Below are 18,686 nucleotides of genomic sequence, written 5' to 3'. Positions count from 1 at the left end.
TTACGCTACGGCCTGGGCCAAAATGTCTAATTATTAGGTGTAACTATTTACTACCTATCTACTTTATGCATGTAAACACCTAGAAAAAAAAAGTATATAAACAATTAAAATATATTATACAGTATAATTATTGTATTAACAAAGTATTATTTATTGTAAATTGTCAATTATTGTTGGACTATAGTGATATTAATACTAAATCATGATCAGAGTAATATGTGTCTCTAACTTCAATTTATTTAATAATACTTTCACATTTGTTAAAATATACATGATCTAAAATACTTCCGTAATCTGTAGTTGGATTTGTATTTAATTGTTTAAAGCCTAATTTTGACATGTAGGTCTTTATACTTCTTTCTATCTCAGTATTATGGTCTTCATTGAAATCTCCTATTATCATAATTGCAGAAGTCGGAGATGATAGATACTTTACCATGTTTTCGAGAAATGTGTTTAATTTTGAAAGGTCTGTTTTAGGTGATCTGTACATAAGAATGATATATAGATTTGTATCTTTTACATGTATACATATATGTTCTACTTTCTCTAATATCCTGCTTTCAGTTTGAATTTTTTCAATGGTAATATCTTCTTTTATAGCAAACATAACTCCCCCACCTATATCTTTTTCTCTGTCATTCCTCATTGTATTGTAATTCGTGTTCGTTGTTTTTAATTTAAAAGTAATGTTATTATTTTTCTTTAAGTGTGTTTCAGTAAAAGCTATTAGATCCAACATTTCGAGTTGGGAATCTGAGTTTATATCTTCTAAATGTGTTAGATAACCTCTGACGTTCAATAATCCAATTTTTAATGAATGTTTTAATGGTAATTGAGTTATCTTACGTATATTAGGTTTTTCAAGAGGTGATTGTCGTAATCGTATCATTTCTCTCTCTACATTCTTATCTACTTTGATCTTCTTAGGATTAAAGTCAAGTATATATAGATCTTTTATCCTTTTCACTCTACTGAATGCTACATAGGCTTGTCCCGGGTTAAAATGTGAGCCCTTCATAGATACGACAATCTCTTGTATAGTTAATATGGTTGAGACTATGTTTGTGTCTTTCTCGGAGATGGCTGAAACTATGTTTGACTCTTTCGGGTCTTCAATCTTCAATTCAATCTTCAATAGTTCTCGTTACAGTATCTCCGTCTTTTCTCTGTGGATAATGAGATGGCTGAGACTGTTTGACTCTTTCTAGTCTTCAATCTTCAATTCAATCTTCAATAGTCCTCGTTACAGTATCTCCGTCTTTTCTCTGTGTATAATGAGATGGCTGAGACTGTTTGACTCTTTCTAGTCTTCAATCTTCAATTCAATCTTCGTTACAGTATCTCCGTCTTTTCTCTGTGGATAATGAGATGGCTGAGACTGTTTGACTCTTTCTAGTCTTCAATCTTTAATTCAATCTTCAATAGTCCTCGTTACAGTATCTCCGTCTTTTCTCTGTGGATAATGAGATGGCTGAGATTGTTTGACTCTTTCTAGTCTTCAATCTTCAATTAAATCTTCAATAGTCCTCGTTACAGTATCTCCGTCTTTTCTCTGTGGATAATGAGGCCAAGGCGTGTTGAGATGGCTGAGACTCTCTAGAAATTTTAACTTAGTTTTTGCATATATGATTATATACTTAGATATATACTTAATTTTGCACACTATACTAACGTTAACATTTATCGTTACACTTTGTGACTTTTATACATTCCAGAAACATAATGTTGTATTACTTACGTCATCATTGAGAGCAGTTATACAATAACTCTGGGACCAGAGTACGTGTTGTGTATATGTATGACTAGCTGGTCTCAGCAGATCAGGCACAATTTGCTATACTCTATACTCTATAGTGTATAAAGTGTGTAGTTGCAAATTGATTAGCGGTATACTGTGGTTACTTTGCGCCAAAAACCGTGACAGCTGTTCCGCCATTTGATGTTTATGCAAGAAAACAGCAAATCTGTGCCTGGTTTGCTTTGACCAAATTACCACAAATGACCATATTTCTTACGTCATACGTATACTATATATATAATCAGTAAAAATAAAATGGCAAATTGTGCCTGATCTGCTGGGACCAGAGTACGTGGTGTGTATATGTATGACTAGCTCTAAATGATGACGTAAGTAATATATATATAGTATATATATAGTATATAGGCATATACTATATACGTATACATATATACTCTATACTCTATACTGTATAAAGTGTGTAGTTGTAAATTTATTAGCGGTATACTGTGGTTACTTTGCGCCAAAAACCGTGACAGCTGTTCCGCCATTTGATGTTTATGCAAGAAAACAGCAAATCTGTGCCTGGTTTGCAGGAGCAAATGACCACAAATGACCATATTTCTTACGTCATCATTAAGAGCTAGTCATACACATACACACCACGTACTCTGGTCCCAGCAGATCAGGCACAATTTGCTATTTTATTTTTTACTGATTATGTATATAGTATACGTATGACTAGCTCTAAATGATGACGTAAGAAATATATATAGTATATATATAGTATATAGGCATATACTATATACGTATACATATATACTATATACTCTATACTGTATAAAGTGTGTAGTTGTAAATTGATTAGCGGTATACTGTGGTTACTTTGCGCCAAAAACCGTGACAGCTGTTCCGCCATTTGATGTTTATGCAAGAAAACAGAAAATCTGTGCCTGGTTTGCTGGAGCAAATGACCACAAATGACCATATTTCTTACGTCATCATTAAGAGCTAGTCATACACATACACACCACGTACTCTGGTCCCAGCAGATCAGGCACAATTTGCTATTTTATTTTTACTGATTATGTATATAGTATACGTATGACTAGCTCTAAATGATGACGTAAGAAATATAGTATATATAGTATATAGGCATATACTATATACGTATACATATATACTCTATACTGTATAAAGTGTGTAGTTGTAAGTTGATTAGCGGTATACTGTGGTTACTTTGCGCCAAAAACCGTGACAGCTGTTCCGCCATTTGATGCTTACGCAGAAAAACATCAAATCTGTGCCTGTGTTGCTGGACCAAATGACCACCAATGACCATATTCCTTACGTCATCATTAAGAGCTAGTCATACACATACACACCACGTACTCTGGTCCCAGCAGATCAGGCACAATTTGCTATTTTATTTTTTACTGATTATGTATATAGTATACGTATGACTAGCTCTAAATGATGACGTAAGAAATATATATAGTATATATATAGTATATAGGCATATACTATATACGTATACATATATACTCTATACTGTATAAAGTGTGTAGTTGTAAGTTGATTAGCGGTATACTGTGGTTACTTTGCGCCAAAAACCGTGACAGCTGTTCCGCCATTTGATGCTTAGGCAGAAAAACATCAAATCTGTGCCTGTGTTGCTGGACCAAATGACCACAAATGACCATATTTCTTACGTCATCATTAAGAGCTAGTCATACACATACACACCACGTACTCTGGTCCCAGCAGATCAGGGACAATTTGCTATTTTATTTTTACTGATTATGTATAGCCTATAGTATACATATGACTAGCTCTAAATGATGATGATGCGCAAGTAATAAGCCCTGGGCTGGCCCAGGCCGTAGCGTAACGGTCTGGGCACCGGACTGGTAATCCAGTCGCAGTGTGCCGCGGGTTCGACTCCCGGACCCGACACAGCCTTTACTGCATGTCATCCCCCCATCTCTCTCCCGTTTCCTGTCAGCCTACTGTCTGTCCCTTCAAAAATCAATAAAAGGCGTAAGCCGCAAAAAAATATCTTAAAAAAAAAAAAAAAAACCCTGGGCTTATCACAATCCGTGCCGGGATTACTGCCAAAATAGCAGCTCTGGGCTGCCGGAAAGACATGTCCCCTTTTACTCTGAAACACACGACCCGGAAACGATCCGCAAAACTAGAAAAAGTGCCCTTCTGGCCACAGGTCTCCACCAGGATAGGAATGTAGGACATTGCAGCTTGCCTTCATCTGGTGGTTGGATAAAAGGGCAACAAAAGTAAAAAAATCTGTAGGTGTACTGTGCAAAAACTTGTTTTGCACAAAGCGGCCTCCTGGTGGCGCTATAACAGGCCGTTCTGGAAATTTTGGGGCAGAGGTTCATCGTTGGCATCCAGGGAGTGTGTGTGCAAAATTTGGCATCGACCGGGTTAACGGTGGCCGAGATTAGCTGCTCACGGACACACACACGTACGGACACACGGACGGACGGACGGAGTGCAAAACATACTCTCCCCCCATGCCTTCGGCCTGGTGGAGACAATAAGTCTGCTTTACATTGCTAGCTTACATTGCATATCGTTTTAATTTATACAATATTTGATCCAAAAAGCGTTCATATTTTTGAGGGCTCAGTCCCTCCCCCTTTCAGAACAACGAACGGCCCAGGAAATGAAAACGCAATGCATTTCCCCATAGGCAGTTTTTATTTAATTTATTTAAAGACCTTTTTAAGCGTCGTATAGGAAGCCAACTCTTGTCGTGACAAATCATGACAACACACACAATATTTTATGACCAAACAAATAATTTCAAAGAAGAAAAACAACAAAAAAAAGTGTTGTAAACCTGCCAGGTTTTTTTTCTACTTTCTAATTCTTTGTTTGGCCCCGAAATATAGTTTGTGTTGTCATGATTTGTCACGACAAGAGTTGGCTTCGTACGATGCTTAAAAGGTCTTTAAATAAATTAAATTAAAATTGCTTATGGGGAAATGCATTGCGTTTTCATTTCCTGGGCCTTCGTTGTTCTGAAAGGGGGAGGGACTGCGCCGCTGCGCCCTGGACTAGGAGAGACGAGGCATTCTTTCCGCTGCGCTAACGGCTAAATCAACGGTAAGCTAACATGAGCCCAGAGCGTAGCGTACGGTAACCGAAAGGCGAACTGAAAAATAAAATAAAAAGGAAAAATGTCAGAATATTCTTCTCTCGCCCGGTATCGTTGAGGATGCGCTAGGACGTCTACACACGTCCTATGTATGTGTCGATTGGGATCCGGACGGAAACGGTTAATGGGTTATCCTTTAAGCATACTTTTGTATATATATTTGCCACTGTGCCTCTTGCAAACTGTTAATTAAGGTGTTCAATCAATCAAAATCATTAAATATTTCTGAATGCATGATTTATGAATCATAGAAATATTGATATATTCACAGTTTGAAAGTTATAATTGTTTTACAAATGTGTAATACATGGTGTTGTACATGGTTTATGTTGTATTGTTTATTTCCATGATATCTGATCAAACCTGTGCAGCATCAATGTGTAGTGATGATCCAAAGCTGATAGATGTAGTGCTGAAACTACCCATGATGTGTGAATATTCGTTAATAATCGTTGCTGTTGGGAGAAAACCTCATAACTTTTGAGGGGTTAATTTCTTTGCACAAATCAGTGCTATTGACGTCTGCATTTACGTCTGTGTTTCGAAAATATTGGACCAATGGAAAGTAGTAAAAAGTGCGTTGGATAGGGTTACCATATTCTGAATTCCCAAAAAGAGGACTCATGCGTGCATGTCGTGCGTGCGCAGTTCTGTTTGAATGAATGTCAAAATAATCTATAACAAAAGTCATGCTCCTAAATTTCATCAAATATACTCTATATTAGTTATGTATTTTTCTTTTTTTTTTTTTTAAGATATTTTTTTGCGGCTTACGCCTTTTATTGATTTTTGAAGGGACAGACAGTAGGCTGACAGGAAACGGGAGAGAGATGGGGGGATGACATGCAGTAAAGGCCGTGTCGGGTCCGGGAGTCGAACCCGCGGCACACTGCGACTGGATTACCAGTCCGGTGCCCAGACCATTACGCTATGGCCTGGGCCGTTATGTATTTATTTAAAGCAGTGGCTCTCAAACCCTCATGGTTCCAAATGGACCCTGACAGGTCTGTAACTCTGAGAGTGTACAAATGGACCCTGACAGGTCTGTAACTCTGAGAGTGTACAAATGGACCCTGACAGGTCTGTAACTCTGAGAGTGTACAAATGGACCCTGACAGGTCTGTAACTCTGAGAGTGTACTAGTACAAACGGAACCCTTTCATAACTGATACCGTACAAATGGAATCAAATGGGACTCCTATTGGTCCATTTGGTTTTACTCTCAGTTGAAATTAAAAGGTTTGAGAACCTGTATGCAATGGCTTAATTCTCTTTTAAAAGGAGAGACCAGCCTATTCTCCAAACCATCACATAATGCTTTGCTACGTTGTACAAAATGTTAGCGTATACAGTAAAACCCCGGACATTTGAAGGCATTTATAAAACCAGCCCGGACAGCCCCCCAAAAGAGGACTTGTCCGGGCAAGAGAGGATGTAAGGTAAGCCTAGCTTTGGACAAGACCTCTTAACTCCATTGGACCCTCAAACTGTCTTCTAAAACAGCTAACTCCACCACCTCTCTCCCTCTCATGGAAGTAATTGACAATATATAAAGTCAACTACAGCAACTTTGATGAGGCAGTATTGCTTTGTTTTAATCAGACCAGTGTGTGTCCAGTGGAAACCTCGTATGAATCTGATCTCAGGTCAGAATGGGTTATATATGTACATAAAGTTTTCTTAATTTCCTGAAAAAGTTATATTTTTAATTTCCTGAAAAATGAACATTTTGGAGATGGGTGGTTTCCTCCCGACAGCAGAGATATATTACATTTCAGCTTAGCTTTTTACTTATGACTTTTTTTCTGCATGTCTCTTTTTTTGCTGCTTTCTTTTCAATGTGGCCCACTTTGCTTCTCTGTGCTTTACTTGTGTTATACGTATGACGATGTACCACGCACACCAGCTCTGGGTGTGTTTCCACACTAATGCTGATTGCTTGCTTGCTTGCTTGTCTCACGTATTTATGCATGGGCCTGTGTTTGTGTTGCTTGCTTCATATTTGCCCTCAGTCGAACCATGTTGGCATTTTAAACTTAAATAAAGCACCCTGATTTTTATATCTGCCCTCAACTTTTTTTTAAAGCACTATCTGTACTTTAACTGTTGCACTAAAAACTGCTCGCTGACCCAGGGATCATTGGACAACCTGCTCTACCTCCTGAGCCACAGCCACACATACATTAATCACATACATTTCATGTGGGTGTTTTAATTCGGCAACCACAAAATATTTGTCCAAATGTCATTAAGTGTATACACAGTGTATATGCAAAACTAAGTTGTCTGTTCAGGTCTACTGGTAAGATGTATTAATAAAAAACATCAAATTCTAAACAAAGTTTATAATGCTTACCAATGCCTTGTACATACGGCTACAGTACATACAGAGGAAAGTCTTCATAGTTGTAATAGACACTTTTGGACTGAGTGTGGTCTCCGGGAATTAGCCCTTCACTAAATCCCACCCCAAAAAGCGATTGTCCAATGCCAATCCAAATAGTTTAGCAACGGTTCCTATGCAGGTCAAGCTTTCTTCACTGCTAACGTGCCTATTGGACATGGATGGGTTGGGGAGGGACTTAGGGAAGGGCTAATTTGAGCTGTCTCCCAGTCAATCTAAGATTTGACCCAAAAGAGTGTATAAAAATGTATTATTATATAAATGTCGGATCATGGTAAATTGAGGGGTTCCATTTAAAGTCTATAGCCTATAAGGCAACAATGTCAAATTTGAAAAAAAGTTAGTTTTACTCACCTGGAATGTGTTGGTGTTTTTTTTTGTCTACAAAATATATGATTTTAGTTGACTAAATCTACAGTTGATTTAGTCGACTAAAATGTATTTCGGTGGGCCTTGATGCAGACGAAATGTCAGATTTGACACTTGCTGAAAATAGCCGATCTACAAGCTCACAACGCGCCACGCCGCAACGCTGTTTTAAACAAGATCTGAACATGTGTTGTACCAGGGACCCCCATCTGAACATGTGTTGTACCGGGGACCCCCATCTGAACATGTGTTGTACCGGGGACCCCCATCTGAACATGTGTTGTACCAGGGACCCCCATCTGAACATGTGTTGTACCAGGGACCCCCATCTGAACATGTGTTGTACCAGGGACCCCCATCTGAACATGTGTTGTACCGGGGACCCCCATCTGAACATGTTTTGTACCGGGGACCCCCATCTGAACATGTGTTGTACCGGGGACCCCCATCTGAACATGTGTTGTACCAGGGACCCCCATCTGAACATGTGTTGTACCGGGGACCCCCATCTGAACATGTGTTGTACCAGGGACCCCCATCTGAACATGTGTTGTACCAGGGACCCCCATCTGAACATGTGTTGTACCAGGGACCCCCATCTGAACATGTGTTGTACCAGGGACCCCAATCTGAACATGTGTTGTACCGGGGACCCCAATCTGAACATGTGTTGTACCAGGGACCCCCATCTGAACATGTGTTGTACCAGGGACCCCCATCTGAACATGTGTTGTACCGGGGACCCCAATCTGAACATGTGTTGTACCAGGGACCCCCATCTGAACATGTGTTGTACCAGGGACCCCCATCTGAACATGTGTTGTACCGGGGACCCCCATCTGAACATGTGTTGTACCGGGGACCCCAATCTGAACATGTGTCGTACCAGGGACCCCCATCTGAACATGTGTTGTACTTGTACCAGGGACCCCCATTTGATTATTTTCATGTTATATGCTATTGTCTGATCATTTGTAGAAATGTAATTGTTTAATAAATTGATTCTTTAAAGTTCCTGTTTATTACTTGCGCAAGCAGAGCGTGCAAGTAATGTTATCAGTCAGGTGCTACGTAACGATGACATGTTTCAGTGTCTGCTGGACTAAAGGTAATGCCCCTATGTATGTAATCTGACACCACTGCCATAACAGGCATAAGTAATATACCATACTTCAAAATACTACTTTTTTTCCTCCAAAAGCAAGGTACGTGGCAAATAGCTAAACCTAATAATTCAATATTGCAAACGTTCTTTCACAGAGAGGCTGAGATTTGAACATTTGTAGTGGTCTACAGTACTTGCACGCTCTGCTTGCGCACTAGTAGGCCATTTATGGCCTACTTGTGTGCAACAAGCAAGTAGGCACTCGACAGAGTGCAGTTCTAGTTAATATTATTATTACTAACATGTTAATCAATCTATTATTAATATTATTATTTATTACTAACTAATGTTAATGAATGAATGCAGGTTCTTGTCAGACACTCCGTAAGGCGGGCTCAAATCCTCTGACGCAGGCACACACGCACAACTACAAATATACTTACGGGTGTTTGATACAAACTCCTTCATGCCTGTCGATCATTGATTACTATCTGAATAGTGATTTAACCTTTTAACAAAAATGTCTTGTTTTAACCGTAATCACATGCAACACAAAAAATGTTATATATTTGTTAAAATGCCCATGTGATCAAATCTATATTGGTAAAACTATCCGTCCCTTAAAACAAAGGATCAGTGAACATAAAAGTTCAATCAGACGAAAAGATGAAAACTACCCCGTAGCCTGTCACTTTAATAATCACTCTCATCCTATCTCCTCCCTTAGGTTCCAGGGAATAGAGCAGATTACTCTTCAGAGAGGGGGTGATGTCGACAGAAGGTTATGCCAGAGAGAGGTCTATTGGATCCACACTTTAGAAAGTTTACAACCCTTAGGTCTCAATGTAGACTTCGATATGAGTGTTGTTATATAAACAGATGACAAAAGATTACATTTGCTCTTTGCTTTATGATGGCTATGTGCCTGATGTTTGCATTTGATTGCTTTATTGGCTTTTGTTTTTTCTGTTTTTTGTTTACTTCGTTTGTAAATATTTGATGTTTTTTCCTTGCGATGTTTTTCTCTTGTCTAAATGGACACTTGGTGTCTTTGGGTGTTCTGTAGTTTCACTGAGAACTACAACTCCCATGAGTTATCATTCAAATTGAAATGTTTGACATAGGTGTGATCAATCATCCAATCAAATGATGAACATATATATCTGTCCTTTGTCACTTTTTGATTATGCCTGAAGAAGGTCAGTAGACCGAAAGCTTGCAAAAAAATAAACCGATTGTGCGCAGATTGAGTGTGCGGAGCTTCCCTTTATTTTCTTGTTTTAACCGTAAAAAATCACTTATACTCTACACCTTTAAATAAGGACAACTTTATAGAAAGTACCAATACTGCAATTTAGAACTACTCCTTTACAAGTAAAAGTACGGAATTGAAAATGTACTTGAGTAAAAGTGCAAAAGTATCGGCATCAAAATGTACTTAAAGTACTAAAAGTAAAAGTACTCATATTGCAGAATGTCCCACTTCACAAGTTCAAAATGTGTACAAAGTCTATTGAAAATAGCCGATCTACAAGCTCACAAGCTTGTAGATCGGCTATTTTCAAATCGCCAAAGTAACTAAAGTAACTAAAGTTTTCAAATAATTGTAGTGGAGTAAAAGTACAAATGTTGGCTCTGAGATGTAGTGGAGTAGAAGTAAAAGTACTGGAAATTGGAAATACTCAAGTATAGCACAAATACCTCAAAATTGTACTTAAGTACAGTACTTAAGTAAAAGTACTTAGTTACTTTCCACCACTGGCCGCAGGTTTGACTCCCGATCCCAAAGGCCTTTACTGCACGTATCCCCCCGTCTCTCTCCCCATTTCCTGTCAGCCTATACTGTCTGTCCCTCCATAAAATAGGCTATATGAAATAAAGGATAATGATACATGTCAGAACAGGCCAGCTCCATATATGCAGGCCTTTTTGGGGCGGTTCTGGACAACCGTGTGTCCGTCCGACTCGACACCGTCCACTGCACCCCCTGTGGTGGTGTGGAACGCGTGTGTCGAATTTGAAGTCGGTGCACGGGCGAACGGTTGTCGATTTATGCAGATTACACACAGACAGACGTACAGAGACTTGATAGATAGATAGATAGATAGATAGATAGATAGATAGATAGATAGATAGATAGATAGATAGATAGATAGATAGATAGATAGATAGATAGTAGAAGGCTATGGACCAGAGCTAGATAGATAGATAGATAGATAGATAGATAGATAGATAGATAGATAGATAGATAGATAGATAGATAGTAGAAGGCCATGGACCATAGATAGATAGATATATAGATAGATAGATAGATAGATAGATAGATAGATAGATAGATAGATAGATAGATAGATAGATAGATAGATAGATAGATAGATACTTTTAGAGCTACCGGGTGCAGTACTTAGTTTAGACAGTTTTTGGTTTAGACTAGTCATTGGTTAGACCAGTCATTAGTCCTACAACTACAACCTTTCTCAAACCCTCACCCTAAACCTAACCTCCCACGGGGGCAGCACACCTAAACCTAACCTTAACCCAAGTCTAACCAATGACTAGTCTAACCCTAACCTCCCACGGGGCAGCACACCTAAACCTAACCTTAACCCATGTCTAACCAATGACTAGTCTAAACCTAACCTCCCACGGGGCAGCACACCTAAACCTAACCTTAACCCATGTCTAACCAATGGCTAGTCTAAACCTAACCTCCCACGGGGCAGCACACCTAAACCTAACTTTAACCCATGTCTAACCAATGGCTAGTCTAAACCTAACCTCCCACGGGGCAGCACACCTAAACCTAACCTTAACCCATGTCTAACCAATGACTAGTCTAAACCTAACCTCCCACGGGGCAGCACACCTAAACCTAACCTTAACCCATGTCTAACCAATGACTAGTCTAAACCTAACCTCCCACGGGGCAGCACACCTAAACCTAACCTTAACCCATGTCTAACCAATGACTAGTCTAAACCTAACCTCCCACGGGGCAGCACACCTAAACCTAACCTTAACCCATGTCTAACCAATGACTAGTCTAAACCTAACCTCCCACGGGGCAGCACACCTAAACCTAACCTTAACCCATGTCTAACCAACGACTAGTCTAAACCTAACCTCCCACGGGGCAGCACACCTAAACCTAACCTTAACCCATGTCTAACCAATGACTAGTCTAAACCTAACCTCCCACGGGGCAGCACACCTAAACCTAACCTTAACCCATGTCTAACCAATGACTAGTCTAAACCTAACCTCCCACGGGGCAGCACACCTAAACCTAACCTTAACCCATGTCTAACCAATGACTAGTCTAAACCTAACCTCCCACGGGGCAGCACACCTAAACCTAACCTTAACCCATGTCTAACCAATGACTAGTCTAAACCTAACCTCCCACGGGGCAGCACACCTAAACCTAACATTAACCCATGTCTAACCAATGACTAGTCTAAACCTAACCTCCCACGGGGCAGCACACCTAAACCTAACCTTAACCCATGTCTAACCAATGACTAGTCTAAACCTAACCTCCCACGGGGCAGCACACCTAAACCTAACCTTAACCCATGTCTAACCAATGACTAGTCTAAACCTAACCTCCCATGGGGCAGCACACCTAAACCTAACCTTAACCCATGTCTAACCAATGACTAGTCTAAACCTAACCTCCCACGGGGCAGCACACCTAAACCTAACCTTAACCCATGTCTAACCAATGACTAGTCTAACCCTAAACTCCCACGGGGCAGCACACCTAAACCTAACCTTAAACCATGTCTAACCAATGACTAGTCTAAACCTAACCTCCCACGGGGCAGCACACCTAAACCTAACCTTAACCCATGTCTAACCAATGATGACTAGTCTAAACTAAGTATGCACCCCAGAGCTACCGGTAGCTATAAAAGTACAACCTTGAACCTTGAGCATCCTCTTGTCTTAAATTGTAAGAATATTTCGTATTGTTAATACAATGATGCTCTCAAATAATCTTGATTCTTGATTCTTGATTCTTGAATCTTGATGGAGTGCAACAAACCATGTACAACCCAGATTTGGCACAAACAAGGGACTAAATTATTTTCGCTCCTATGCCACCAAAATGTGGAACGCCCTACCAACAGTCATTAAGACATGTGAATCCCTTGACTCCTTCAAAACCGCTCTCAAAGGGCACCTACGGATGGCTGCAATTCGAAACTGGCCCCCGTAAAATCTGAATCCCCCCACCCCCCCCCCTTTTCCCCTCACTGTGTATCTTTTCCCCTTTTACCTCCTTTATGATGAATTCCTGTTCTGTTCTTTAACTATATAGAAGTGTCTATTTGTATGTCTCTAAATGTTTTGATGAATTGAACAATGTGGACCCTGTTGTAAACAAGTGTAACGCTTAATTGGGTCGTCCACTCACAGTTAACAGTCTTTGTATTGAGTTTGTGCTTGAAATGTACTGTCAATTCTGTTAATACATATTTCAATCAATCAATCAAATTCCTTGACCTTGGTAGTATGACCGTCACGTTGGGGGTATACTGGAGGTGGCCACTGGGGGGCACCATAACATTGTGGGTGTCTTCAGTCTCTTCCGGTATTGCTCGCGGCTAACGTACGTACGCAAACAAACAACATGGCGGCGAACCACTAGCTAGCTAGGTTGCACTCAGTGTGTTCTTTCATTCTCATGGGCATTTGGACGCGTTGTGTTCACACATAGCAGAAGGTATCGCATTGTTTTTAATACATCTCTCGCACGGAGAAGTGCGTAGGGCGCAGGGCGTACTTGTGCTCTACATTTCCCACTTGATAAAAGGTAAGAAGTGAGTGAGCTCCATGATGCACACTCACACAGCTCCGTCTCTGTCTGTTAGCTAACAGTTAGCTTAGCTGAGCCATCTTAGATAGAGGAGTTAGGACATTGAGGGGTTCTGTTCATGGAGCCCGGAGAGTACTATCCCTGGTCCAAGGCTTACAGCGAGCCTCTCTCTGACGCCTTGTGGGAGTCCCTCCCTTCCACAGCCCTCTGGTCATATTTACGCTCCCGTGCGCTGTTTTTATAATACCAGCAAATAAACAAAACGACGTAACCACTCACCGGCTACCACTCACCGAAACAAAGCCTGCTAGACCTTAAGGTAAAAGCCTATTCTCGGAGTTGGGAAGCGTCTCAGGTCCCCAGTTTCTCTCTAAAATGCACTTTGTGCCATTTTAATAACGCAATGTACCCTGAATTTAACTGCGTAACGCTATCCTACACTCGCGAACCGAACAGTAATGTGATCCTGACGGTTCGCGAGTGTAGGATAGCGTTCCACCCAGCCTTGGACCAGGGCTACCTGGAGAGGGACAAGCTGGAGTTTGGAAATACATTGTTTTCAACGATGGCTCCGCAAATAAGAGACATTTTTAGGCATGTGTGCAACATGGCAACTGTTTTAAAGTATTGTACAGTGACAACTAAAGTCTCTGTAATGTTTATGTTGTACTATTACTACGAAACCATCTAAAATAAAGGGATTTCTTTTTAAACAATATATCATTTTTGACAAACAGACAATACAACAAAACAATACATAATACAGACAATACAATACAATTACTTAAAATGAAAAACAAACCAAACAATAACATACATATATAAGTACAGTATAATAAAATAATGGCACTTAGAATGGTAACAACAACAACAACAGAGTCCTTATGGCCACAAGACCCAAACAGCTGCAGAGAATATAATTAGACAATTTCCACCATTAAACAAGATAAATCATTAACCGTAATATATTGGATAAACCTTCCCCATATCTTATCAAACATCTTCTGTTTATTCTTCAAAGTATAAGTAATTCTTTCCAGAGGAAGACACAATGATAACTCCCTAAACCACTGAGCAATACTAAAATAAAGGGACTTAAGATCATTAAAGCTGGGCTGTTGCCCTGAGTCCAATGTATGTCTGCCTACTGTCCAGCTGGACGGTTCTTGTCCCTATTTGTTGTCCCTATTCTCAACAGAAGTCTGTGTGTAGAAGAGCCGCCATTGGACTGAAGCCCCATGTCATGAAGTGAACAGAGTTGTCGTAACTCTGTCTCACTCTGTGGCTCTGACTGCATTGCTGTCTGTCACTAGCTAATGTGCTAACAGTGCTCAGCTAAGCTAGATTTTTAAACTGTTGTTAATCTTATACTGGACTAAATGGCACCATTATTGGAACTATAGCTTAAGTGATTATTAAATGGCCAGTTGTTTTGTTGCAAAAAGCTTGCGTCCCCGCGATAGCCATAAGCTTACAAATAAATGCACATTGATTGTTGTCTTACATAACTGATAACGATGAACTCAAACGTCATAAATGGACTGCCATGCAGACTGCAGTCACTGGTATAAATTGATTGATTGATTGAAATATTTATTAACAGTTTGTAGAATTCACAGTACATTTTAAGCACAAACTCAATACAAAGACTGTTAACTGTGAGTGGACGACCCAATTAAGCATTACACTTGTTTACAACAGGGTCCACATTGTTCAATTCATCAAAACATTTAGAGACATACAAATAGACACTTCTATGTAGTTAAAGAACAGAACAGGAATTCATAATATAGGAAGCAAAAAGGGAAAAGATACATATACAGTGAGGGGAAAAAAGGGGGGGCGGTGGGGGGATTCAGATTCTACAGAGGCCAGTTTTGAATTGCAGCCATCCGTATAGGTGCCCTTTGAGAGTGGTTTTGAAGGAGTCAAGGGATTCACATGTCTTAATGACTGTTGGTAGGGCGTTCCACATTTTGGTGGCATCATCCCTTGTGCTAGGGTGATAACACCTTTCTCTGGATAACACATCATGCACAGTGTCGCTGGTGAATATTGTCACTTCATATTGAGACAGGGCAGTACAGTGAGTACACTGGAACGTAATTAGATCAATGAGTATGCCGGCTATTTTGAACTGATGAAACCCACTTTCTTTCTATTGTTTTGATTGATTGATCGAAGTATTCATTAACAGTTTGCAGATTAGGTACGTTTCAATTCAAGCACAACTCCACACAAAAACTGTTAAGAAAAATGCTCCTTGACAAAGTACAGGTCTTTCCCTGGATAGTGATTTAGTTAAATATTTGATAAGCATACATACATTCGCAATTTAAAAATGTATCCATAAAGCCTAGAACAGAAGATAAAAAATGCAACTTTCGCATAGTGGCAATGATGGGCCTGGCTCATACCTACTCGTTGTTATTTCTAAGCTTTGACTTCATTGCATTGTATTAATGTCTTTCACCTTGTCTATAAGTTAAACAGTCATGTCTGTCTTCTGTTTATTCTCTCCTTGTTCTTTCCTCTCTCTCTCTCTCGCCGGCCTCTCTCTAGTCTGACAATTCATCTACTAAACTGTCTCTGTACGTTGCAACAGTTATGTGTAAAGTGTGTGGTATTTATTTATTTTGTTTATAATGTTGGTGTCAGCATGTTGGCAGTTTTGGCACTGTAAACATTGTGTTCTTTAAAATGTGTCTGAATAATAATCCCGTAAGGCAGTGGGCTCCCAACCTTTCTGATATTGCCACGGACCGGCCCGTGGCAGTTCATTAAATGTTGGCAGACCGGCATGGCTGCTAATTCCAGTTGTTTCTCCTCAGGGTGAAGGAGCTGCACCGTCACCATGGGGCGACGTTCGACCTCCTCCACCAAGAGTGGAAAGTTCATGAACCCCACCGACCAGGCCAGTAAGTACAGTGATTAAAATAGGGTGCATTTTGCATCCCAAAACCCAGTTTATAGTTAACCCATTCTGACCTGAGATCAGATTCATACGAGGTTTTCCACTGGACACACACTGGTCTGATTAAGACGCAATAAAACAACGACCTCTGCATCCACGGGATGCACTACTGTACTGGTTTTTATTCTCGTTTATTTTTATAGCTTTAGTTATAATAATCATTTCTTCTTCTGTTTTTATCAATATAACCACATTATAACCATATAAACCCCCTCATCTCAAAATATGTTGTTCCAGACATCATCACCCAGAAACAAAGATATGAGTTAAAAATGTTCGCTGTGAAAGAATATATATTAGAGCTGGGACTCGATAAAAAAAATATATCTAATTAATCAGAGGCATTGTAGTTAATTAATCTTGATTAATCACATTTTAATCGCATATCAATATTTAACCCGAGAACAGTGAGAAACCTTTTTTTTTTTCAAATGTTTTTGGTATCCCAGTGAATAGTGACTACGGGATTCCACTCATTTTCAACATTTTACTGTCATTAATATACCTTAGAGTTGTTGTGTGGATATAATAAGAAAGTCCCCCCCATTCTGTGTTGCCTAGAACTGGAGGTCTGAAAAAAAATCAGTAACATTATGAAGTACATCTCAGTGACATCACAAAAATAATCAATAATCATAATGTTACCTGTTTTTTTCAGACCTCCAGTTCTATAGGCAACACAGAATGGGGGGACTTTTTATTATTTCCAGTGCACACAACTCCACAGAAAAATGCTTTTATGCTTTTATCCCAACAGTGATATATAGGCAGGTGATATATATAGGCAGCAAGTGCCTTATATATAAAGTGTCTTCAGTGTGTATATGAATACTCAAATGTGCTTTACATGGCTGGGCATGAGAAAACAAATAAAAACTACTTTATTATGGGGGAAACAAAAAGGTGCGATTAATTTATCTGTAGTTAATCGCGATAATGTTTTCTGTAGTTAATTAATCTCGATTAACGCGTTAAAGTCCCGGCCCTAATATATATTCAAAGAATTGCACACATTTTCACCATTAAAAAGCAGATCTACAAGCTCGAGCTATGACCTTGTATATCTGTTATTTTTGAATAGCTGAAGTTTAAAATAATGTTTAAAGTGGTTAAAAGCTATAAGGTGCCCATTCTGGGCGGGAACCCCTTTTGGTGTTTTAAGCATTATGCTATACTTTATCTATTAAAAATAGAAGATCTACAAGCTCATAGTGCGGCACCGAGTGCCAAGCTACGAGCTTGTAGATCTGAAAAAAAAGAAAAAACGTGAAAATGTGGTGAAAATCTTTGAATATATATATATATATACTTTCAGAGTGAACGTTTTTAACTCAAATCTTTGCTTCTGGGAGGTTCCTGGAACAACATATTTTCTGATGGGGGTCGGCAGCCAAATACAGATAATTCTGGGGGTCCTTGACATGAAAAAGGTTGAGCACCACTGACATAGAAACCTTTTTTTTCTCCCAGAAAACTGTTAGTATTTAGAAGCCATTTGTTTAAAGAAGCGGCCTCAGGTCTAGGAAGGAACTGTAAACGTATTCTTGAGTTGTACTGAGAGTGACCAGACTAGCAGCATATCAAATGAATGCCAATGTATTGACAGACATGTTGGGCAACAACTTATACTTGCGTAAAGTAAGCAACCAATGTTGCCATTGGTTATGATTCATGGCATCCATAGAAATGAACGTCAAAGTGAGCTGGTTGTGAACATGATCAGGCTTAAATAATATGATCATAGCTAATGTTTTACACTGTGTGTATTCTACAGGGAAGGAGGCCAGGAAGAGGGAGCTGAAAAAGGTATTTCTCCATTAACCCATTCTGACCTGAGATCAGATTATAAAAATGTCTATTACATCCTGACAGTTTCATTATGAACCCATTCTGACCTGAGATCAGATTATAAAAATGTCTATTATATCCTGACAGTTTCATTATTAACCCATTCTGACCTGAGATCAGATTATAAAAATGTCTATTACATCCTGACAGTTTCATTATTAACCCATTCTGACCTGAGATCAGATTCTAAAAGTGTCTTCAATTAAATAAAAAAAATAGCAGACCTACAAGCTCGTATCGCG

At 39.5% G+C, this 18,686-nt stretch overlaps 1 protein-coding gene across 1 annotated transcript in view; it reads left to right on the top strand.

Moving 5' to 3' along the window:
* Positions 1 to 18,686, top strand: part of wbp11 (WW domain binding protein 11) — a 317,048-nt gene that overhangs the window by 279,121 nt on the left and 19,241 nt on the right. Inside the window, exons 2-4 of the mRNA XM_083779977.1 lie at positions 13,459 to 13,619; positions 16,454 to 16,540; positions 18,371 to 18,402. Of these exons, the coding sequence (XP_083636103.1) occupies positions 16,477 to 16,540; positions 18,371 to 18,402 (96 nt within the window). The 5' untranslated portion in view covers positions 13,459 to 13,619; positions 16,454 to 16,476. The remainder of the gene's footprint in view (positions 1 to 13,458; positions 13,620 to 16,453; positions 16,541 to 18,370; positions 18,403 to 18,686) is intronic.

The sequence above is a fragment of the Protomyctophum parallelum genome, assembly GCF_964188405.1.
Source record: "Protomyctophum parallelum genome assembly, chromosome: 13".
Classification (NCBI taxonomy): domain Eukaryota; kingdom Metazoa; phylum Chordata; class Actinopteri; order Myctophiformes; family Myctophidae; genus Protomyctophum; species Protomyctophum parallelum.
Note: the sequence above shows the minus strand (reverse complement) of the source record. Positions and strands in the feature narration are given on the sequence as shown.